The sequence below is a fragment of the Scyliorhinus torazame genome, chromosome 1 (genome assembly GCF_047496885.1).
Source record: "Scyliorhinus torazame isolate Kashiwa2021f chromosome 1, sScyTor2.1, whole genome shotgun sequence".
NCBI classification, from domain to species: Eukaryota; Metazoa; Chordata; class Chondrichthyes; order Carcharhiniformes; family Scyliorhinidae; genus Scyliorhinus; species Scyliorhinus torazame.
The window spans coordinates 291,687,035-291,711,816 of record NC_092707.1 but is presented as its reverse complement, the minus strand read 5'-3'; the positions used below and the strand labels follow the sequence as shown (position 1 = coordinate 291,711,816).

Below are 24,782 nucleotides of genomic sequence, written 5' to 3'. Positions count from 1 at the left end.
GCCCAAACAACCGGAGAGACTATAGACAAAACCCCAAACACCCCCCTCTCTTTACCACACCTCAACCATCCCATTAATATTAATAATTTAATAACCTTTATTGTCACAAGTAGGCTTACATTAACACTGCAATGAAGTTACTGTGAAAAGCCCCTAGTCGCCACACTTCGGCGCCTGTTCGGGTTCGCAGAGGGACAATTCAGAACGCCCAAATTACCGAACAGCATGGGCGCGATTCTCCGATGCCGCGCCGTTTGGGAGAATCGCCTGGGGCGCCATTTTTTCCCACGATGCACCCAAGCGGCGAGATTGGCACTATCTAGTTCTGCACGGCACAGTCTGGTGAATCGCCCGAGACACCCAAAATGGCGATTCTCCGCCACCCCCGCCATTCTCAGGCCCGGATGGGCCGAAGTCCCGACGGCGTGACCCTAGTTCACGCCGTCGCCGTTCACACCTGTTATTTAAAGTCGTCAGCCAGTCGTGCTGGCTGACGCTGAGCAGTGAGGAGGTGAACGGACTGTTCCGCAGCTCCTGGAGACCAGGTCGGCTTCCCCGAGAAGGTTGCGGCCAACGGGGGGGGGTGGTAGGGGGGGTGAGGGAGCGGAATGCAGGTGGGAGGGGTGTGAGGGAGAGTGTGCAGGTGGGAGGGGTGTGAGGGAGCGGAGTGCAAGTGGGAGGGGGGTGAGGGAGCGGAGTGCAGGTGGGAGGGGGGGTAAGGGAGCGGAGTGCAGGTGGGAGGGGTGTGAGGGAGAGTGTGCAGGTGGGAGGAGGGTGAGGGAGAGGAGTGCAGGTGGGAGGGGGTGAGGGAGCGGAGTGCAGGTGGGAGGGGGGTGAGGGAGCGGAGTGCAGGTGGGAGGGGTGTGAGGGAGAGTGTGCAGGTGGGAGGAGGGTGAGGGAGCGGAGTGCAGGTGGGAGGGGGGTGAGGGAGAGAGTGCAGGTGGGAGGGAGGGGTGAGGGAAAGAGTGCAGGTGGGAGGGGGGTGAGGGAGAGAGTGCAGGTGGGAGGGGGGTGTGAGGGAGCAGAGTGCAGGTGGGAGGGGGTGAGGGAGCGGAATGCAGGTGGGAGGGGGTGAAGGAGAGAGTGCAGGTGGGAGGGGGGTGAGGGAGCGGAGTGCAGGTGGGAGGGGGTGAGGGAGCGGAGTGCAGGTGGGAGGGGGGTGAGGGAGCGGAGTGCAGGTGGGAGGGGTGTGAGGGAGAGTGTGCAGGTGGGAGGAGGGTGAGGGAGCGGAGTGCAGGTGGGAGGGGGGTGAGGGAGAGAGTGCAGGTGGGAGGGAGGGGTGAGGGAGAGAGTGCAGGTGGGAGGGGGGTGAGGGAGAGAGTGCAGGTGGGAGGGGGTGTGAGGGAGCAGAGTGCAGGTGGGAGGGGGTGAGGGAGCGGAATGCAGGTGGGAGGGGGTGAAGGAGAGAGTGCAGGTGGGAGGGGGGTGAGGGAGCGGAGTGCAGGTGGGAGGGGGGTGAGGGAGCGGAGTGCAGGTGGGAGGGGGGTGAGGGAGCGGAGTGCAGGTGGGAGGGGGGTGAGGGAGAGTGTGCAGGTGGGAGGAGGGTGAGGGAGAGTGTGCAGGTGGGAGGGGTGTGAGGGAGAGTGTGCAGGTGGGAGGAGGGTGAGGGAGCGGAGTGCAGGTGGGAGGGGGGTGAGGGAGAGTGTGCAGGTGGGAGGGGTGTGAGGGAGAGTGTGCAGGTGGGAGGAGGGTGAGGGAGCGGAGTGCAGGTGGGAGGGGGGTGAGGGAGAGTGTGCAGGTGGGAGGGGTGTGAGGGAGAGTGTGCAGGTGGGAGGAGGGTGAGGGAGCGGAGTGCAGGTGGGGGGGGCGAGGGAGCGGAGTGCAGGTGGGAGGGGGGTGAGGGAGAGAGTGCAGGTGGGAGGGGTGTGAGGGAGAGTGTGCAGGTGGGAGGAGGGTGAGGGAGCGGAGTGCAGGTGGGAGGGGGTGAGGGAGCGGAATGCAGGTGGGAGGGGGGGGTGAGGGAGCGGAATGCAGGTGGGAGGGGGGGTGAGGGAGAGAGTGCAGGTGGGAGGGGGGGTGAGGGAGCGGAGTGCAGGTGGGAGGGGGGGTGAGGGAGAGAGTGCAGGTGGGAGGGGGGTGAGGGAGCGGAGTGCAGGTGGGAGGGGGGTGAGGTAGAGAGTACAGGTGGGAGGGGGGGCGAGGGAGCGGAGTGCAGGTGGCACCGGGGGTGTGAGAGCGGAGTGCAGGTGGGAGGGGGGTGAGGGAGAGAGTACAGGTGGGAGGGGGGTGAGGGAGCGGAGTGCAGGTGGGAGGGGGGTGAGGGAGCAGAGTGCAGGTGGGAGGGGGGTGAGGGAGCGGAGTGCAGGTGGGAGGGGGGTGAGGGAGCGGAGTGCAGGTGGGAGGGGTGTGAGGGAGCGGAATGCAGGTGGGAGGGGTGTGAGGGAGCGGAATGCAGGTGGGAGGGGGGTGAGGGAGAGTGTGCAGGTGGGAGGGGGGGTGTGAGGGAGAGTGTGCAGGAGGGGGGGGTGTGCGGGAGAGTGTGGATGGTATCATCCATCCGTGGATGCCACATGTCAGCCGCCCTGATATGGCAGGACGGTGACGAGGACACGGCCGCAGGGTGAGTGTGGCTGATGGGCACAGGCGACTGGCACACTGGGAGGAGAATGGTGTGAACTGACCGTTGGGCGCAGGCAGTGACCAGGTGTTAGGCTGGCTGCGTATCTGCAGCGCGACCAGGCCACTGGGACACACAGGTATCCCATGCAGCCCGACTGGCGAGATGTGGAAGAACCTCCATGTAACATGTCGTTCCTCTGCCCCCCACCACCCTCCTGCAGGTCACCATGTATGCCAACCAGACAGCGATGTTCACTGCCGTGGTTGGAGCTGCAGCTCTGCAGGTGGCCATCCGGCAGCGTAGACTGCCACGGCCCACAGTGGCTGCAGATGCAGAGGTGATGGCCGCGGAGTGGCCCGTCGTCGCCGCGCAGGCCGCAGGCGCTCAGGCCCGGAATGTCCAGGGGGGTGCCGAGGGGAACATTGACCCCCCCCGACGGCGAGGAATGCACAGGAAGTGCTTGGGGGGGGGGGGGAGCAGGAGGAGGAGGAAAAGGAGCAGGGGGATCCACTGATGGTGGTGCCAGGGCGCCACAGGTGTCCAGCAAGGCCGAGGGTGTACCGTGACAGAATGTCGTTTGAGGCCCTACCGGACATCACATGCAGGAGGAGACTACAGTTCAGCAGGGAGACGGTCGCACATATATGCCACCTCGTGGCGCACCTCGCACCACTTGGAACTGGTGGAGGACACGCTATACCAGTCTCCGTCAAGGTGACGGTGGCCCTAAACTTTTATGCGACCGGTTCCTTCCAGGCGCCGAGCAGGAACCTATCCGAGATATCACAGGCATCGGTCCACAGGTGCATCAGGGCCGTGACCGACGCCTTGTACGCCATCGCGGAGAGGTACATTAAATTCCCCGATGACCGAGCACAGCAGGAAGCACGGGCACGTGGATTCGCCAAGGTGGCCGGGATACCGATGGTCCAGGGTGTCATCGATGGTGTGCACGTCCCCATGCGCCCACCTGCAGACACAGGGAAGTGTTCATGAACAGAAAGGGTCAATGCTCTCTGCGACTGACTGCTGGGACTGTGCCATCGCTTGCTGGGACCGGGCCATGGCATGGTGAGACTCGGCCAGGGCCCGGAGAGCGGCGGCAATGTCGTGTTGGCTCTGGCGCATGGCTACCTGTGAGAGGGCAGCTCTCTCCTGGGCCATGGATGATGCACGCATGTTAAGCCCAACGCCTTGCAGAACCTGACCCATGGCCAAAACCCCTTCACCCATTGCCTCCACTGCGGACGCCACCCGTGCGGTGTCGGCCTGGGTGGCTGCGATGAGCGGCACCACTCCCTGCTCCTGAACGCGGATGGACTCCTTCAACTGCGTATGCAGGTCCTGGAAGATGGCCCTCATCCCGTTATTCAGTCCCTGGGTGTCCACATGCATCGGTTGTCCGGGTGGGTCAAGTACATCCAGGAACCCGGGAACCGTCTGGGCGGCAGCTGTTTGCTGGGACTGGGCTGCCCTCCGACCGTCCAACCCCTCGGCTGCTCCAAACTCCGCCTGCTGTACCGGGTCGGATGTGTGGTGCGCACCAGACCGTGACCCGGGAGCCTCATCACTTATCTGCCCAACCGAGGTGAGTGTCTCTGCGATGGTGGATGGTGTGGGAGACAGCAGTGCCGCTAGCTCGAGGTCATCGTCCGTTAGGAAGTCTTGTGTGTACTGGTCCCCCTCATGGCCCGGTGCAAGCTGCATGCGGGCCATGTCGTGTTGACCTCCAGGTGAATCCACGGAGTGTGTGGCCATGATGTGCGCTTCTTCATCAATGTCCGCCCTGTGCCCCTCAGTACTGTCTCTCTCTGTGGTGTGAGCGTCCCGGTCCTGCGTCCCATACTGAGAGGATGGCCCTCCTGGCCGCCCGACTGCCAACCTCTGGCGTGCGTCCCTGGGTGCAGTTGTCGTTGGCGATGTTCCGCTGTCTCTTGGCCGAGACGTCCCTGGACAATCGGCGGCTGGCCCTGGGGAACATAAAAATTCGGAGTTCGTTAGACACGGTGGCCCGGGTGTATGGTGGTGGTGGGTGCAGTGTGAGGGGGGGGAGGGGAGCGAGGGTGCAGTGGGCAAAGTGTGAGGGAGACGGTGATGGGTTGGGGGGGGGGGGGGGGGGGTGAGGACATGCAGGGTTCTCTCACTTGCTTCCGCGCCTCCGACCTGGCATGTCGCGACCTCCCGGGTGGCGGATCCCCCAGCGAGGTCCAGGGCCCTCTGCTCGTGGACATTTAGCGGGTGCAGCACAGGAGAACCCCTCCGGTTCTCAAACGCTCACGCTGGTTGTGAGCTGTCTTGTCCGGGGGGGGCGGGGGGGGATAAAGCATCACAATTAGGTGGGTATCATCAGGGCGTGCAGATATAAACTACATTTATGGTGATTCAGGAGACAGCACGCCATTGCATTGCTCCAGGGGGGGTTCCGGGGCTCATGTGGGTCGAGTAAATCGTTCTGCACCCTGAACCCCCCAACCCCGCCCTGACCCCCCCACCCCCCCCCCGACCCCCCCACCCACCCCCCCTACCCCCCCACCACCCACCCGACGCCACAAAACCCCCCTGACCCCCCACCACCCCCCCTGACGCCCCAACCCCCCCTGACCCCCGACCACCCCCCGACGCCCCAGCCCCCCCCCGACCCCCTACCACCCCCCCGACGCCCAACACCCCCTGACCCCCCCCAACGCCCCAACCCCCCCCGACCCCCCCACCACCACCTCTGATGCCCCAACCCCCCCTGACCCCCCACCACCCCCCCCGACGCCCCAACCCCCCCGACCCCCCACCACCCCCCGACCCCCCAATCCCCCGACCACCCCAAACCCCCCTGACCCCACACCACCCCCCTGATGCCCCAACCCCCCCTGACCCCCCACCACCACCCCGATGCACCAAACCCCCCTGACCCCACTTCCCCCCCCCTCATGCCGGGGGGGGGGGGGGGGGTGAAACCCTCATGGCACTTACCATGGCAGCCCGAGTGAGGTCGTGCAGCTTCTTTCGACACTGCTCCCGGTCCGGGGGGTCTGCCCCAAAGCACTGACAGCGGTGCCAACCTCACGCCAAACCGCGCCTCACCGCACTGGATGGCTGGCGATGCCCACGTCTTGGGCAGAGGGTGTCCCTTCTGTGCTCCACCTCATCCAGCAAGGTGTCCACGTCCGTGTCCCGGAACCTCGGCTGCGGCTCGTCGGGGCTCAGCCATCTCTTCTTCTTTCTTCTACTCCGGGTATTTCTGTGCGCGGATCGCGCCGTTTATGACGCAGCGCAGTGTCATTCTAGCGTTGCGAAGGTGACGACGCGGCTTTTGGGACACGCCCCCCGAGTTTCTCGCGGCCCCGATCCTAGCCCATTTTTGGGCCCTGAATCGGTTCGAGATCGGGGCCGTTTCGCGCCGTCGTGAACCTCGATGCCGTCCACGACGGTGTGGGCACTTCGTCGCTGGAGCGGAGAATCGCGCCCCCATGTCTTTCGGGACTTGTGGGAGGCAACCAGAGCACCCGGAGGAAACTCATGCAGACACGGGAAGAACGTGCAGACACCGCACAGACAGTGACCTAAGCCGGGAATCAAACCTGGGACCCTGGCGCTGAATGGTGGAACAAGTTTAAGACGCCAAATAGCTTACTCCTGTTCCTCCTATTTCTTGTTTTTATCATTTAGCTACTTTTCTCCGACGAATGTCTGACTCCTGCCTGACAGAAACCGGAGCACAACCTTCCACTGAACAGGGTGACCTGTGGGCGAATAGATGCTGAATGACCTATTTCTGCTGGTACTGCCTCCACCGAGGTTACGGGTACCAACATGGGTCTGTACCTATGCTGCCGATGGACAGACGCACAAACTCTCAGTCAATGGCTTCCTCACTTTGAAAGAATGCTTCCACAGATTGCAGGCCTGAGAGTTGGCTGCGGGGGTAGAGGGAGGGAGAGATGGTTACATGACAGGATTACATCAGCATGACTGCATCGTTACGGGGGGGGGGGGCACAATCATTAAGCTGCCAGCGTCTCTGAGAAGAGGTTGAGAAAGCACCAGCAGTAAGCTTCCAGCCTAAACATACATTTGGCTGTGATTGCAGCAATTAAATGAGAAGAGTGGACAGGCATCTCAAGGGTGTATATCGTGACTTTTAATCGGTTAAATGGTGCTAACATAGTTGATTAATCTCTACTCGTGTTTAAACTCACCCATGCCCATGCTGTGACTATCATTTCTTGATCTTCATACTCCTACCCCTCTGTCTAGAGTATTATCCCAGGATCGACAGCTGAGGATAAGGCTGCTTTCTGACTGCCACATCATGTTGCCTCAGGTGGCCTTGGTGAGCGGCCCCTGGAGGGCAGGGCACTTCAGGGCCCGAACCTGTACAGAGGCAACAGGGACGATGCAGTGCTACCCCTCCTCAGTGTGCGGGCCTAGAGGTGCGCTGGTCACAGGAAACGGTGAGTCAGATGGACTGGACACCCTCAGGGTCACCTGGATGGCCCTGGGCTAGGCACCAGACGATCCAGAAACCCCTGCCGTCCTCTGGCGATGACATCTGTGGAATTCCACAAGTGCCTGTGCCATGTAGTTGCTATCCTGCGCCATGCAGCTCACATCCTCAGCCATGGAGTTCATGACCTGAACCTTGGAGTGGACATCCTTCTCCAAAGAGTGCATGTCCTGCACCAAGCACTCTACTGCAGATGCCACAGTGGTTAAAATGGCCAGCGGCCTGTAATTTAGGCCCAATAAAATCGGACACTTTAAATTAAGAATGGGACATTTTAAATAAAATCAGACAGAACCACAGGCAGGCCTGATGGGAATTCAAACTTGGCCAAGTTTCGAATATGCTGAGCAGACAGACAAACTGCCAGGACATGTCTGGACCTGCCCTGTCAATCACTAACTAGGAGATAATCGGTCCTATTCATGTGGATCGATTTGTTTTGAGTTGCCCAGATAAAACTAGACATTCTGGCAGCCAGTTACCACATATGAAGTACAATTACATGCAAACAATACACCTAGGAATGGACCCCAGGGGCTGGGCTCCTGGTGCCTTGCAGAGTTGCAATCGGCAACACCATGGGGTATCGCGACCCTCGCCCCGAGACATCATTGGCTGAGGGCCAGAGAACTTTCTGGCAAGACGAGAAGAGAGGTATAAAAGATCCACCACCAGGACCCTCCCCAGCGAAGACTCCACGCAGAGGTAATAGAGAAGATTAAAGGACAGATCAGGGATGGAAGGAAGCAACGCGTGAGGCCCACCTTCGTGGGTGAAGGCCCTGAGACAGCCGACACTCAGAATTGGACCAGCACCTCGATTGAGTTCATCGGCACGGGTAGTATTAACAATCTTGAGATTATTATTATTTGGGATAATTTAAAGGGGTGACTGATTAACTGTGTTTAATAATAAATTTGGTTGAATCTGACACTTGTATTTGTCCTCTGTTCGTCTCACAAAGAAAGACAGCTGGGTAAAACGTTTGATTGATAAATTAGTCAAAGTGTCTGAGGTTTTACAGACAACACCACACTCGCAGTGTTTGTTTTGTTATGCTCTTGACGTAGCATAAACTGCTTCCTTGATGTGCACTCTGACAAAGGAAGGTTCAGACTTGGAGATAGCTTTAACACGGTTATTAAACTATTAACAATTCTCCTATTTGGATTTGACTCTCCTGTTCATCCTGCTATAGCTACTCAGACTGATGAACCAGTCTGCTACAATCCACGTGGTGGGTGTGATGTGTTTCAATCAACCCTGTCTGTATTCACTAAGTGTGTCCACTGGAAAGAGAAAGATCATGTGTGCTGTGTCCTTTATGGGTAGCCCCCTTATGGTGGTGTCACCTGTGTGTGTGTCTTGACTGCCCCTTGGTCGTGTCCTATCTTACTGACCTATTGGTTGGATGTCTGTGTGTCATGATGTCTCTGGTGCTCCCTCTAGTGTTTATCTAGTCTAAGTGTATTTACATTAAACCCCTTGTGCATTTACAGTGATGCATATCACCACAGTGTTGACCTGGTTACTTCGCGCTGATGACACAATCCGCCCTGGCAGAATGCGATGGGGCTCCTGCAGTTGGCCTTCCAGTCCAAGGAGGGATGCTGACATCCCTTCTTAATAATCACAGTTCTGCCTTTGCAGCTCGAGCAGCTGTGGGCTGACCGAATCCAGGGGTTCGTCATCTGATCAGGTCTCAGAGAGTCCTGGGCTCCAGCATCTTCCACATGCTGGATCCCTGGGAATGTCCCTGCTGCAGCTTGCTGTGGATCATCAGCAGTGAGGTGCTCACCAATTAGTTACCCAGAAGTCTGGAAGCCTGCCTGCTAGTTATTCCCACCAAGGTGCAGGTATCTGCACTGGTGGAGAGTGGGGAACAGCTGTGACGCTTCTCCAATGCTATTCTCCAAGATATATCCCTCAGATGCTCAATCCCATCTCAACTCCCACGGTGCGAGAGGATGGACTGGGCTGGTTGACTGATTGGCCTGCTAGGGAAGCAAAATAGCATTAGTGCACGACAGGGGCATAATGGTTGCAGAAACTGAACTCATGTTCGCGATGCTTCGCCACCCCCCCCAAAGTGGCGTTTCGATGACCTCCAGGACATTGGCCGATGCTCCAACCCTGACCGGCTGAGTTCCCGACGGCATCGGTCGCGTGTGGTCTCATTCTTCGGACTCAGTCCAGCGCAGCCACAGCCGGGGATGGCCGATCCGCGGGCAGTGTGGGACTTCATCAGGGGCTGGGGACACTGGGGCCTATTTTGCGGGTCGGGTGCGCGAGCGGCCGCTGCCATGTTGCACGGTGCGGCCGCTGCTGGCCGCCGCTGTGCGCAGGCGCGGCCACAGACCCGCCAATTCTCCGGGCCGTGTCGGCAGCTTGAGCCGGGTGCTCTATTCTGCCGGCACGCTAGCCCCCAGCAAAACAGAGCATCGGTGGCCGTTTTACACCATTTTGTCTGGTGTAAAATGCTACCGTTCCCATGCCGGCGTGGGGACATAGCCCAGAATCGGAGAATCAGCCCCATGTGCTTCTCGGCACATGTCATTCGCTGGTGGCGGGATTCTCTACTCCTGCTGCTTGTCAATGGGATTTCACTTCGAAACCTCACCACGCCACCAGGAAACCCATGGGTGAGGGTGCACTGTGGTGGGAAAATGGAATCCCAACGAATGGAGAATTCCAGCCAATGTAATGGATATTCATGCCTTTAACTTTATAAAGTATCTAAGAATAAAAAATATAAGACTAAAATTCAACTCAACAGATGGTTGGTGTGGAATGTGTATTCATGTATGTATTGTCATGGCCTGTGCACAGGAAGTGTCGATCGTGCAAGGTTTCTCACCAGTGTGGCTATAGGCATGGCATGCAAGAGTTGCTGAAGATCTTGTCGTAAACCATTTAAGTTGTACTCCTTTGTCATCATTCCTACACAACCCAGCAACTTTACAATTGGAAATGTAGATGAAGTTATTTATCCCTCCATTGCAACAGGAACTGCACATCACAAGTATTTAATTGACTGTGGAATTCTTGAGATTGTGAAAGGTGCAGCAGAAATGTAAACCTTTTCTCTTTCTTTAGGTCTGTGAAAATTTGGGAATGAAAGAAACTTTCAGTTGATTATTGAGGAATGAGGAGCATTCACATCTGGATTCACCATCTACCCCTCCCCAATGTTTGCAACGTTCAGTGACACGGAAGTGGAATAGATGGGGAAAGTAAAGGAGATGGTGGATGCAAAAACATGACTCCATGACATTCTTCTCACACTCTTCAGAACCAAGTCAAGTTGCAGGGTTCTTACAGCAATCCACTTGCCCATTGCCCTACTAGTGCTTCCATCTCTAGTTGGAGTTATTACTGAAGGTTTGATCACATGACATTCTGTACACCTACCATCTGACCATGTGTTGTCTGATTATATGATATCTGAAGTACCATCTGTGGCACTGGGGATAGGCTATCAGAGGGGAAAAGACACACAGACTGAAAACAGGAACTATCAAATAAAGCCCCGGCTGGAATCGATATTGGCCATCTGCCAGAGTACTCAAGTCACCACAGAAACTTACCATCACTATATGGAACTTTGTGATTATCCACTTACAGTAGTTATCACGTTCACACAAAAAGATAAAAGACCATACCCTGAATATGTAACTTCAAGATAGTAGTGATCAACTTTGCAGCAGGACGAACAATAATCAAAGAGGCCATCAGACTCTATAATGGGCTAATTGCTGGTCAGGCAAAAATGTTTCAGAGGACAACGAAATCATGATTGAATTGCCCTGGCTGAACAGGAGTATCCTGTTTATTTCTATTAAATGGTTTAAGTCTTGATGAGACAATACAACTCAGGCCAGGTGTGTGTACCTGTGTATCATGACTCAGTGATAGCAAAACCTGGATAAAAGAAGGAACATCGGAATACATCATCAGCGACAACTTGGGAACCCCCAGGAGCAACTATCGCAGAAGAGGGGCACTGAGCTCGGAGCTCAGAGAAGAAGATAACCACACCAAGCGATCGCAGCCTGGCCAGCCTCCTTCACTATGACGGGTAATACCTCGAGCTCTGCTGTGAGTCTGGGGCATATTCCTTCGGATTGATTTTGAAGGTCATAATACCCAAATAAAATGTGTGTTTTCTTATATCTGTCCAAGCGATCAAGAAGGGTTTTCTCAGTCAACACAAGACAGCATAACCTATTGCAGTCTATAGCTTGAATATAGCCATGCATAGAAGCTAACGTAGGAGCTTTTAATACCTACTGTGAAACATGAGAAGTCGTTTTAAAAGTTCTTACCCGTGAGCATGACACACTGTGCATCTCCAGACTCTATTGATTTTGTACACGCAGCATTGGCTGCACACTTTGTGACTGCAGATACTACACACCACACCAACATTAAACACCAGTCCTAATGTGGTCTGGCATCGGGCGCAGGATCTGATACTGTATTCCCGGCTGGAACTTTTTGCCCCCTTCCGTCGAATTTCTTGATATTCCGATTTTAACTTCCTGCATATAAAGGAAGCAGCATTTTCAGTGGCAAGTAACTGATCACAGGCACAAGGACAAAGTGGAGTCAACACTACTTTTCTCAATAAAAATTAAAGCTGAAAAGTGGAGGCAGCATGGTGGCACAGTGGTTAGCACTGCTGGAGTTTTTAACCCTGGAGAAGATGAGATTTTCTCTAAGGGAGGCGAGTGATGGTTTCTTCAAAATTTTGGGATTGGTCATTTTGCATTTTTGAGAGTTGGTTACCATTGGCTGCTGAGGGAGGTGTGGTGCGGGGGGAGGTATGGGTGGTTTAATATGTTGAGTGGGTTTTGGTACTGTTGTAAATAGTAAAAATGTTGAAAATTCTGAATAAAAATACTTTTAGAAAACTGTTATTTACAGTATTCCAATGTCATGGACATTTCTCATTAACGTTTAATTAATCTGTCTTTTGGATGGGATGTTAATCTGTGGCCACATCTGTCTGCTCCAATTGGAGTAAAAGACCCATGATATTATGTAGACAAAGAGCAGGGGAGTTATCCCCAATGTTTTGGCCAATACATCTTCCTCAACCAACATCACAAAAAATAGGTTATCTGGTCATTATCACAATGCTATTTGTGGAAGTTTGCCAAGTGTAATTTAGCTGCCTCACTTCCTACAATACAAGAATAATTACAGTTCAAAAAGTACTTCACTGGTTATACAACACTTTGAGACATCCAGTGGTAATGGAACACGCTTTATAAAAATAAGTCTTTCTGTTCATTTTTATTGATGTATCTTACATTTTCTATTAAATTAAGGGGAAATGCTTGTGTACTTAAAACATATCTTTAGAAATCATTATAGTCATCCATATTACTCACAGGTTAGTAGGAGCATAGGAACCAGCCATTTAACCCTTCAAGCCTATTGCACGAGAAAACCAGTAAAAGTTGGAAATTAAGGATACTATTAAACCTTGTATACCTTAAAATGAAGCTCCAGTATTACTGGTGTCGGTATCAGATTTGGAACTAATTTTTGCTTTTGTGCTTTGGTCTTGTCATTCAGAATTCATCATAGTTTTAACATTTTCTTTGATTCACAAGGCAGTGATCCTGCAGCAATGAAGGATCATTAGAATTTCTATGCTGCTCACCTTATCCGCTCTTGCTCAGCTTTACGTAGCATTTCATCCCGATGAAGGACTTCCAGAACCTTCTCACGTTCTTGATCTTTGAGAGATCTGATGTCAATTTCCAGTGCCATTCTGATGTCTGCCCAGTGTTGGCGTCACGACTGTTTGACAGTGCAACTCCGCAGTTTTTAAGATGTGAGTCAAGACAGGTTCCCAAACCAAAGGGAAAGATAGTAAAAGTGAGCAAAATTGTCGCAATAGGTTCAACTTCTTACAATTGGAGTTGCCTCTGTGGCTTGACAATTTGAAATCAAACTCATCTCTCGTGTATTGCTGTTTCCAGGTTGAAACATGTCTTCACAATTTCCATTGCCACTGCATAAACTGATTGTAGCCTTTCCCTTTTTGCCTAATACACAAAGGTATTCTCTCTCCAGTAACTTACAAGTCAAAAAAATGTCAAACTTTGATCCTGGGTCAGTACTTCATCGCCTTTAGGAATACAGTGAAGTATCACATTCTTGGTGCAACATCCTTTCATATGTGATGTGTAGTTCTTAATCATAAGCAGCGTTGGGCCCTACAAAAAGAAGATATAGCAACTGTTAGCCTGATGTATTCATTATTGAAATTTAAACGAGCGAAACTCAGATTATTCTTTCATGGTACCTACTCATCAAGAACATTGTAAGAAGCCTTACAACACCAGGTTAAAGTCCAACAGGTTTATTTCAAATCACTAGCTTTCGGAGCACTGCTCCTTCCTCAGATGAATGCAGGGGCAGTGCTCCGAAAGCTAGTGATTTGAAACAAAACTGTTGGGACTTTAACCTGGTGTTGTAAGACTTCTTACTGTGCTCACCCCAGTCCAACGCCGGCATCTTCACATCAAGAACATTGTCCTTCAGTTTTCATTAGCATCCATTGATTTACAAACTGAATTGCCATTGATGGTGCGTAACTATCTAGCCAGCATAGAGTCAAGTCATCAATAATTTCTACCAGTCATATTACATTATAAAAATGGTTTTAGCCAGTTGCAAACACTTGTTAAAAATAATATGCAACATGATGTTTAATATATTAAATTAACAGACATTTCCTCTTTGCAGAAGGTTGACTCATATCTGGTTCTTATGCTTTCCTCAGAAACGCAATAACATGACCAAAGTGTTTCATGTAGATATATGAAGGGAAAAAGACTGGTGAAGACAAATGTATGTCCCTTGCAGTTAGAATCAGGTAAATTCATAATTGGCAAAAAATAGATGGCAGACCAGTTGAAAAAATATTTTGGATCTGTCTTCACTTAGAAGAACACAAATAACCTTCCGAAAATACTAGGGGATAGAGGGTCTAGCATGAAGGAGGAACTGAAGGAAATCCTTATTAGTCAAGAAATTATATTGGGGAAATTGATGGCATTAAAACACGATAAGTCCCCAGGGTCTGACGCTACTTATCCCAGAGTACTTAAGGAAGTGGCCCGACAAATAGCGGATGCAATAGTGATCATTTTCCAGCATTCTATACTCTGGAAGAGTTCCAGTGGATTGGAGGGCAGCTAATGTAACCCCACTTTTAAAAAAAGGAGAGAGAGATAAAATGGGAAATTATAGACCGGTTAGCCTGACATTGGTGGTGGGGAAATTATTAAGGATGAAATAACTGAGCATTTGGAAAGCAGGGACAGGATCAGTCCAAGTCAGCATGGATTCACGGAAGGGAAATCATGCTTGACAAATCTTCTGGAATTCTTTGAGGATCTGACCTGTAGAGTGGATAAGAGTGAACCAGTGGATGCTGTGTATCTGGACTTTCAAAAGGCTTTTGACAATAAGCCACATAAGAGATTAGTGAGCAAAATTAAAGCTCATGGTATTGGGGTTAATGTATTGACGTTGATCGAGAACTGGTTGGCACACAGGAAGCAAGGAGTGGGAATAAATGGGTCCTTTTCAGAGTGGCAGGCAGTGACTAGTAGGGTACCACAGGGTTCAGTGCTGGGACCCCAGCTGTTCACAATATACATTAATGATTTGGAAGGAATTGCATGCAATATCTCCAAATTTGCAGATGACATTAAGCTGGGTGGCAGTGTGTGCTGTGAGGAGGATGCAAAGAGGCTGCAGGGTGACTTGGACAGGTTGGCTGAGTGGGCAAATACTTGGCAAATGCAATATAATGTGGGTAAATGTGAGGTTATCCACTTTGGTGGCAAAACAGGAAGGCAGGTTATCATCTGAATGGGGCAGTTTAGGAAACTGGGAAATGCAACGAGACCTGGGTGTCTGGTGGAACAGTCGCTGAAGGTTGGTGTGTAGGTACAGCAGGCGGGGAGGAAAGCTAATGGTATGCTGGTCTTCATAGCGAGAGGATTTGAGTATGGGAGTAGGGATGTCCTGCTGCAGTTATACAGGGCCAGGAGGCCACACGTTGTATATAATGTGTGCAGTTTTGGTCTCCTAGTGTGAGGATGGACATTCTTGCTATTGAGGGTGTCCAGTGAAGGTTCACCAGGCTAATTCCTGCGATGGTAGGACTGACATATGAAGAAAGACTGGATCGACTGGGCTTTTACTCACTGGAGTTTAGAAGAATGAGAGGGAATCTCATAGAAATATATAAAATCCTGAGGGGACTGGTTCCCTGTTGTTGGGCCGTCCAGAACTGGGGGTCACAGTCTAAGAATAAGAGGTACACCATTTAGGCCTGTGATGAGGAAGAACTTCTCTCAGAGTTGTGAACGTGTGGAATTCTCTCCCACAGAAAGCTGTTGGGGGCATTTCATTGGATATATTCAAGAGGGAGCTGAACGTGGTCCTTGAGGCTAAAGGGATCAAGAGGTATGGAGAGAAAGTGGGAGTGGGATACTGAATTTGCATGATCAGCCATGATCATATTGAATGGCAGTGCAGGCTCGAAGGGCCGAAGGGCCCATTCTGCACCTATTTTCTATGTTTCTATGTTGATATCGGAGGATGCACCTGGTCCGTGGAGATAGATTGGAATTTATTAAAAACACACAGCAACCAATTTGCAAAATTATTTAAATGTTTCCAGTCTATGTTTCTCATCCAATTTGTAGAAATCTAATTCCTATTATGGACACGAGGGTTGGTTAATTTAAGGAACACTGATTTCTCCTCACCACCCACTGATAAATAGTAAGGTGTGTTTAATTTGTTTCCCTTTATATAAGTGGTGACATATTTCCCAATCCCTCACTTTCAGTCTGATCAAACCCTACAGCAAACTCAAAATACAACGAACCCAAAGGTTAGTTTATTCAAACTGCAAAAGGAGGTTCACAACATTGCGTCCACACTAGACAGTAAACAGTGGGATAGAGAAAAGAAGGTTTTGCAGTACAGAAACCACAGAGATAATTGTTATATTACTTGCAGTAATATATTTTACTCATTTGCTTTATACTGTAGCCACTTAAAATGGCCAACTCCCGATTCAAAATGGCGAATGGCAAAGGCTGATGGGAAAGTCAGCCAACAAGCCAAAAATCAGCAGCTGCAGGTTGGCTGTGTATTTACCTCTGGAAAGGCCAGACAATATCGATACCAGCAACCATCAGCATAACAACAGCCATCTGCATACTAATGAGCAATCCCCGGGAACAATAAGCAACATTTAGACACATAAAACAAAACCAGACTCTTCGGCACCAGCAGGAGCCTACACAAAGGAGGTGAACGACCACTTCAGGACCACCCATCAATCAGGGAACCGCTCCAGCATTGGAGAAAATCGAACCAAGCGATTGGGACAAAGTCCAATCACTTGGGACCAGGTACAGGGTCTGCTCCGAAAGGCGGGAAGCCCCTGGGGACTATAAGAATTGAGCCCCAAGTTCAAATCACTCTCTTATTCTCCACCTCTTCGCTCTCTTCAGCTCTTCTTCCTGCCCGGGTCACCCAGCAACAACGAACCAACATTGACAGTGAACCGGAGCAGTGTAGATCAAAATCGTAAGTCTTAATTCAACGCTCGCTACAAGATAGGCGCTCCTAGCTATCAATCCGTACCAACTTCGAATCCCGCAGACTCAGAACCCGAACAAAAGGCCATTTGTTTCCCTGACCTAGCGGGCCAGTTCCAAGTTAAGTATCGGCCTGTTAGTTGTAGAAGTAGCTTAAATGTAGAATTTGTGCATGAGTAGCGATTACTGTGTATAATAAATGTGCTTTGATTTAAACCTTACTAATCGGTGTATTGGGTTATTGATCATTACTCGGACTTGAACCTCGTGGCGGTATCATAAAGATACCTGGCGACTCAAGAGCAAAGGTAATAAAACAGAGCAATTGAACTAAGGCAAAGTTAGCAACAATACCAAAATGCTCTTAAACTTGATGTTTTTTAAAATATTGTTTTTATCAAAGCTTTTTCCAACCAGAATTTTTACATAACAAAATAAACGAAAGATATTTAACAAAACAAGGTGGTTGCTATCATTATACAAAACAAAAATACACATTATATCAACAAGTCCCCCCACCTGAGCCCCCCTCCCCCCCTTCCCCCCTTCCCCCGTTCGCCCCCTCCCCCCGATGCTGCTGCTGACACTTTACTGCTCCCCCTAGAAAGTCAAGGAACGGTTGCCACCACCGGGAGAACCCCATCAAGGACTCTCTCAAGGCAAACTTTATTCGCTCCAGGCTGAGGAACCCCGCCATATCGCTAACCCAGGTTTCCACGCTCAGGGGTTTCGAGTCCCTCCACATTAACAAGATCCGTCTCCGGGCTACCATGGAGGCAAAGGCCAGTACCTCGGCCTCTTTCGCTGCCCGCACTCCCGGATCCTCCAACACCCCAAATATCGCTATTGTTGGACTCGCCTTCACCAGAGTGTCCAAAATCCTGGAAGAGTGTCCAAAATCCTGGACATCACCCTCGCAAACCCCTGCCAGAATTCTTTAAGCGCCGGGCATGCCCAAAACATATGGGCATGGTTCGTTGGACTCCCTGCACATCTCACGCACCTGTCCTCTACCCCAAAAAACTTGCTCATTCTTGCCGTCATCATGTGAGCCTGGTGCACCAGCTTAAACTGAATTAAACTGAGCCTGGCACATGATGCGGACGAATTCACCTTGTTCAGGGCATCAGCCCACAGGCCCTCATCCAGCTCCTCACCCAGGCCCTCCTCCAATTTGCCCTTCAGCTCCTCCACTGAGGCTTCTTCCGCCTCCTGCAGCTCCTGATAAATGTCTGACACCTTCCCCTCTCCTACCCAGACGCCAGACACAACCCTGTCCAGTATCCTTCGAGGGGTAACAGCGGAAATGTCCCCACCTGTTTTTTGAGAAAATCCCGAACCTGGAGATATCTGAAAGCATTTCCCGGGGTCACGCCGAACTTCTCCTCCAGCGCCTGCACGCTAGGGAAAGTCCCATCTATAAACAGGTCCCCCATCCTTCTAATGCCTGCCCTATACCAACCTTGAAACCCCCCATCTATCCTGCCCGGAGCAAATCTATGGTTATTCCGTATCGGGGTCCAAACTGAGGCCCCTCCTCCTTCCTGTGCCTCCTCCACTGACCCCAGACCCTCAGTGCCGCCGCCACCACCGGGCTTGTGGTGTATCGTGCCGGTGAGAATGACAGCGGTGCCGTTACTAGTGCCCCTCGGCTGGTGCTTTGCATGACGCCGTCTCTAGTCGCCCCCACGCCGACGCCTCCTCCATTACCCACTTCCTAATTATGGCCACATTAGCTGCCCATTAGTAGCTGCAGAAGTTCGGCAGTGCCAAACCCCCCCCCGGCTACGCTATAAGAATAATCTTTTGACTCGCGGGGTTTTATTTGCCCACACAAATCCTGTGATAATCCTGTTCACCCGCTTGAAAAAGGATTTGGGGATGAAAATGGGGAGGCACTGAAAAACGAACAGGAATCTGGGAAGAACCGTCATCTTCACAGTCTGCACTCTTCCCGCCAGGGAAAGCGGGAGCATGTCCCACCTTTTAAAGTCTCCCTCCATCTGCTCTACAAGCCAAGGTAAGTTGAGCCTGTATAGGGCATCCCAGTTCCTAGCCACCTGTATACCTAAATATCGAAAGCTCCCCTCCACTCTCTTGAGCGGGAGCTCCCCCAGTCTCTCCACCTGACCCCTAGCGTGGATTACAAACATCTCACTTTTCCCCACGTTCAACTTGTACCCCGAGAGGCTCCCAAAGTCCCCCAGTATCCGCATGACCTCCCCCATCCCCTCTAGCGGGTCCGAAATATACAACAGGTCATCCGCGTGGAGGGAGACCTGGTGTTCCTCCCCGCTCCCCAACTCCCTCCAATCCCTTGAAGTCCTGAGCGCTATGGCCAACGGCTCAATTGCCAGGGCAAACAGCAACGGGGACAGGGGACACCCATGCTTCGTCCCTCGGTGCAAACTGAAATATCCGACCTCAGCCGGTTCGTGGACACACTCGCTACGGGGGCCTGATACAGTAGCTTGACAGCAGCTTGACAGTACTTTAGAATTCCTCCAAGCACAGCAATTGCAATACTTTCACCAACTCTCTCTTTTACCTCATCAAAAATGTTAATAAAGATGGTTAAACACAATTTACCCTTAACATCCATGCTGACTTTCCTTAATTATTTCATACATGTACAAGTGACTGTGAATGATGTCCTGGATTAATGTTTCTAAAAGCTTTCCCATCACCAAGGTTCTGATGGTGGTGGGTAGAAGTGGTGGGGAAGGGAATAAACTATATAATGTCATGAAGATATTCAACATTTTTAAAAATGGTATTCCTTTTAAAATGGTCCCCGATGGCTGCCAAGGCGGCAACTTCGGCAGCTTTTTGTAAAATTCCCATTTGGATTATAATGGCCAGGGTCTCCCTTGAATGGGCATGGCTAAACAGCACCCTGATTTGGAATTTTACACCTCCTATGGTCAAGCCCTACTCCATAATACAGGAACAATAAATTCCCAGACTCTCCGATTCGGGGTTAAGAGGGTTATTGAGACCGAGTATCCACAATGACGTGCCAAAGACCACCATCTATCTCTTATTGTATATCAATGGCTTTTAACCATGTGACTGACACTGCCTGAGCACTACAAAAGACCATCATTTGTCTTCCATAATGTATCACTGGTCATTCATCCTGTGATTAAAACTGTCCTCTTGATTTTGAAATCTAAAAACTGAGAGACTGAATAACCTGAAGAACACTAGCAACAATGTCACAGATGCAAAAAAACCTGTCATCTTGTCTTTTCAAGATATGTGGAGCTAAAAGTGTTTTAAAAGTTTCTTCCAATCCGTTTTGAATAGCTCCAAGTTCATGACATTAGATCTCTTACAACAGCCAGCAAGACCTGTCTACACAGCCTGCTGAACAGTCTTTACTTTGAAGGAACTCTGAAGTTAATCCAGGTTTTGACCCCAGCCATCTGAACTTAAATTCCAGAGTGGGAAAACTCTCGCCTTCACTTGCCTCTCAAAGACACTTGAACTGCTAACTATTCAGTTTAGAAATGTAGTCATGCCTTTATATCCTCCTTGGGTGTGCATTGTGCGATTGATGTAGTGATATTCCTTTCCAAAACGTGTGATTAAGTAATACTCCTTGTTTAAATGTATGAAAGTGTGCTTCTGGTGACTTTTAATCGTTCTGTACATGTGGGTGAGGGTGGGTATTTCTGGTGGCATTGGGAACACACATCAGTCTTATCAAAATGAAACTACATTGATTATGGATAGAAAGCAAAAGATATTGGGGATTTCAGCCTACGTCTCTCCCCTGGCCATAATAATAAAATAATATGTCAAGCTCTGACTGGAGAGTTCAATAATATTTTTGGAAGGATTTGGAGGTGGAGCAATGGAGAGGAGGATGATATTCCCGAGGAGGCAGCTGATGCAAAAAGATGCAGAAAAGGGTTGAGGTTGAAGTCAGAGGACTGAAGGGTACAGGTATCTGAGGCTATGGAACAGATGTAAGAGAAAGGAATATTGCAGAGATGGAATGGAGTCAGGCTTTCTCTGGCAGAGCCACAAGGCACATCTGCTCATACAGGGCTGTTTCACATAACAGAAGTTCTGCACCTTGGTACCACAACACAATCTTGATCCAAACCATATCACAGCCCTTTCCCCGATTTTGATTCTTAAATTGTGCTTTTACATCTTTTTTCACTTCTATGCCCCCTACGATAACAGGTGACTGGAATCAGACTTAGAATTCGACAGAGATTACAAACACTGGGTGAAAACATTGATCTTAGTCTCAGTGGGTATCAGAAGGTTGGTATTCAAGCCACACTTTAGGACTGTAGCACAATCAATCACTCACGAGACGAGATGAGATGGGAGTCAATCGATGGCTTTATTATGCAGACTTGTTCCCCAGCAGCACAGTTACAGAATGCGGCTGCTGGGAGAACCCGGGCTCTTATACTCCGCCTTACTGGGTGGAGCCAGTAGGCGGCTGATCCAATCGGGACCCGGCGTCGATCCACCAATAGCCTTTCGACATCACAGGGTACCCTAATACCCCTAATGCATACCACCACATTCACCCCTTGTTAAAAAAGAACCCGGCGGGAGTAGTGGGCCGTATGGTGGTAGGGGTTTACAGAGTCGGTACCTGGGATGCCACAAACACAGCGGCTATACTCTGATATCAAACTACTAGCCCTATTTACAATGACGCTTTTACTGGGCAACTGAATTATTTACAGAGGCATTTCTTGTTTTGTTATAAAGATTCGATGAGTCGAATGGGTGCCCTGGTCGTCCTCACCGATTGTCTCAGCCCCGGTGTAATGCAGGCGCTGGCTCGGGCACCGTCGTCTCTGGGAGCGTAGCGATGTCTCTTCCTGCTTCACTACCCCGAGGCGTGGCCGGGGGAAGGACCGATCCACCCGGGAAGGGGGCGGCTGTGGGGTGCGCCGGTGGGAGGGAGGGGGTGATTGGTGTTTGGGGGGGGGGGGGGAGGGGGGTGTAGTTCCGGCGTGCGCCAGGTCCTGCAGGGAGACCGTGTCCTGTCGGCCGTCGGGATACGCCACTGAGGGTTCGCGTGGAGGAGATGAACCCTCTTGACCAACGGGTCCAATTTGTGCACCCGCACATGTTTTCGGAGCAGGATGGGTCCCGGGGCTGCCAGCCAGGTCGGGAGTGAAGTTCCGGAGGAGGACTTCCTGGGGAAGACAAGGAGGCGTTCGTGAGGTGTTTGATTAGTCGTGGTACAAAGCAGCGACCGGATGGAGTGGGGGGCGTCCGGGAGGACTTCCTGCCAGCGGGAGACTGGGAGATTTCTGGACCATAGGTCCAGCAGGATGGTCTTCCAGACCGTTCCGTTCTCCCTCTCTACCTGACCGTTTCCCCGGGGGTTGTAACTGATCGTCCTGCTCGAGGCAATGCCTTTGCTGAGCAAGAATTGGCGCAGTTCGTCGCTTATGAAGGAGGATCCCCTATCGCTATGTATGTAGGCAGGGAAACCGAATAGTGTAAAGATGCTGCAGAGGGCTTTAATGACCATGGCCGCGGTCATGTCGGGGCAGGGGATGGTGAATGGGAACCGGGAGTACTCGTCAACCACGTTCAGGAAGTACGTGTGGCGGTCGGTGGAGGGGAGGGGCCCTTTGAACTCTAGACTGAGGCGCTCAACGGGGCGGGAAGCCTTTATCAGGTGCGCTTTATCTGGCCTGTAAAAGTGCGGCTTGCACTCTGCGCAGATTTGGCAGTTCCTGGTGGCTGTTCTGACCTCCTCGATGGAGTAGGGCAGATTGCGGGTCTTCACGAAGTGATAGAACCGAGTGACCCCCGGGTGCCAGAGGTCCTCGTGGAGGGTTCAGAGACGGTCCACTTGTACATTGGCACATGTGCCGCAGGATAGGGCATCGGAAGGCTTGTTCAGCTTTCCGGGACGAAAGAAGGTCTCATAGTTGTAGGTGGAGAGTTCGATCCTCCACCGCAAGATCTTGTCGTTCTTGATCTTGCCCCGCTGTGCATTATCGAACATGAAGGCAACCGAACGTTGGTCAGTGAGGAGACTGAATCTCCTGCCGGCCAGTTAATGCCTCCAATGTCGCACAGCTTCCACTATGGCTTGGACCTCCTTTTCCACTGAGGAGTGGCGGATTTCTGAAGTGTGGAGGGTGCGTGAGAAAAAGGCCACGGGTCTGCCCACTTGGTTGAGGGTGGCCGCCAGAGCTACGTCGGACGCGTCGCTCTCGACTTGGAAGGGGAGGGATTCGTCGATCACGTGCATCGTGGCCTTTGCGATATCCGCTTTGATGCGGCTGAAGGCCTGGCGGGCCTCTGTCGACAGGGGAAAGACAGTGGACTGAATTAGCGGACGGGCCTTGTCCGCGTAGTTGGGGACCCACTGGGCGTAATAAGAGAAAAAGCCCAGGCAGCGTTTCCGGACTTTGGAGCAGTGAGGGAAGGGAAACTCCATGAGGGGGCGCATGCGTTCAGGGTCTGGGCCTATAACTCCATTTTGCACTACGTAGCCGAGGATGGCTAGACGTTCGGTGCTAAACACGCATTTCTCCCTGTTGTATGTGAGATTCAGGGCGTTCGCGGTCTGGAGGAATTTGCGAAGGTTGGCGTTGTGGTTCTGCTGGTCGTGGCCGCAGATGGTGACGTTATCGAGGTGCAGATACGTGGCCCGCAAACCGTACCGGTCAACCATTCGGTCCATCTCCCGTTGGAAGACCGAGACTCCGTTAGTGACACCGAATGGAACCCTTAAGAAGTGATAGAGCCGCCCATCTGCTTCACAAGCAGTGTATTTGCGGTCGCTCGGGCGGATGGGGAGCTGGTGATAGGCGGACTTAAGGTCCACCGTGGAAAAGACCTTGTACTGTGCAATCCGATTGACCATGTCGGATATGCGGGGGAGAGGGTACGCATCCAGCTGCGTGTACCTATTGATGGTTTGACTATAGTCTATGACCATCCTCTGCTTCTCCCCGGTCTTTACAACTACCACCTGAGCTCTCCAGGGACTGTTGCTGGCCTGGATTATGCCTTCCTTCAGCAGCCGCTGGACGTCTGACCGGATAAAGGTCCGGTCCTGGGCGCTGTACCGTCTGCTCCAGGTGGCGACGGGTTTGCAATCCGGGGTGAGGTTCGCAAACAGGGAAGGCGGGTCGACCTCGAGGGTCGTGAGGCCGCAGATAGTGATTGGGGGTATAGGGCCGCCCAATTTAAACGTTAAACTCTGGAGGTTGCACTGAAAATCGAACCCCAGGAGTGTGGCAGCGCAGAGGTGGGGGAGGACGTAAAGCTGGTAGTTCTTCAACTCCCTCCACTGCACCGTGAGGTTCGCGATGCAGAACCCTTTGATCTCTACAAAATGGGATCCTGCTGCCAGGAAAATCTTTTGATTACTCGGGTGGATCGGAAGGGAACAGCGTCTTACTGTATCGGGATGTATAAAACTCTCCGTGCTCCCAGAGTCGATCAGGCAGGGCGTCTCGTACCCGTTTATGAATACCGTCGTTGTTGCCATTTGGAGCGTTCGGGGCCACGACTGGTCCAGGGTCACCGAAGCCAGTCGCTGTTGCTGCATCGGGGCATTTTCCTCAGGCGCCATGGGGCCGTCCATTCCGGGGTCCTTAGCCGTCAGTCAAGATGGCGGCGACCACGGGTCGCACATGGTCGGGGGTGGACAGGATGGCGCCGCCCATTGATCGCACATGGCCGGGGGAGCACAAAATGGCGGTGCCCATCCCTCCCGCATGGAGTCCGGGACCCAAGATGGCGTCGCCCGTTGGCCGCACGTGGATCATTGGGGGGTTGAGGTTGGGGTCCTGGTTCTCCCCCGGAGATTGCGGCGACCCACCGGGCCTGGCATACTGCTGCAAAGTGCCCCTTTTTGCCGCACCCTTTGCAGAGGGCTGAGCGGGCCGGGCAGCGCAGTCGGGGGTGTTTCGTTTGCCCGCAAAAGTAGCAGTGGGGTCCACCTGGGTGGTTTGGCGCTTTGGCAACACAGGCCTGCAGGGGGATGGGGGGTGCCGGGGGGGGGTCGGTCGCGGCGGGGGTCCACGGTGCCCAAGGGGCTGCCGCGCGGTCGGGGGCGTAGGCACAG

The 24,782-nt window shown here is 52.2% G+C and overlaps 1 protein-coding gene across 3 annotated transcripts in view; it reads right to left on the bottom strand.

Moving 5' to 3' along the window:
* sytl3 (synaptotagmin-like 3) overlaps positions 1–24,782 on the bottom strand; it is a 161,854-nt gene that overhangs the window by 115,263 nt on the left and 21,809 nt on the right. For all 3 annotated transcript variants that reach the window (XM_072507509.1, XM_072507512.1, XM_072507515.1), the window contains exons 2-3: positions 12,733–13,291; positions 11,387–11,602 (exon numbers count right to left, since the gene is read on the bottom strand). In XM_072507509.1, coding sequence (XP_072363610.1) covers positions 11,387–11,602; positions 12,733–12,842 — 326 coding nt within the window. In that variant the 5' untranslated portion in view covers positions 12,843–13,291. The remainder of the gene's footprint in view (positions 1–11,386; positions 11,603–12,732; positions 13,292–24,782) is intronic.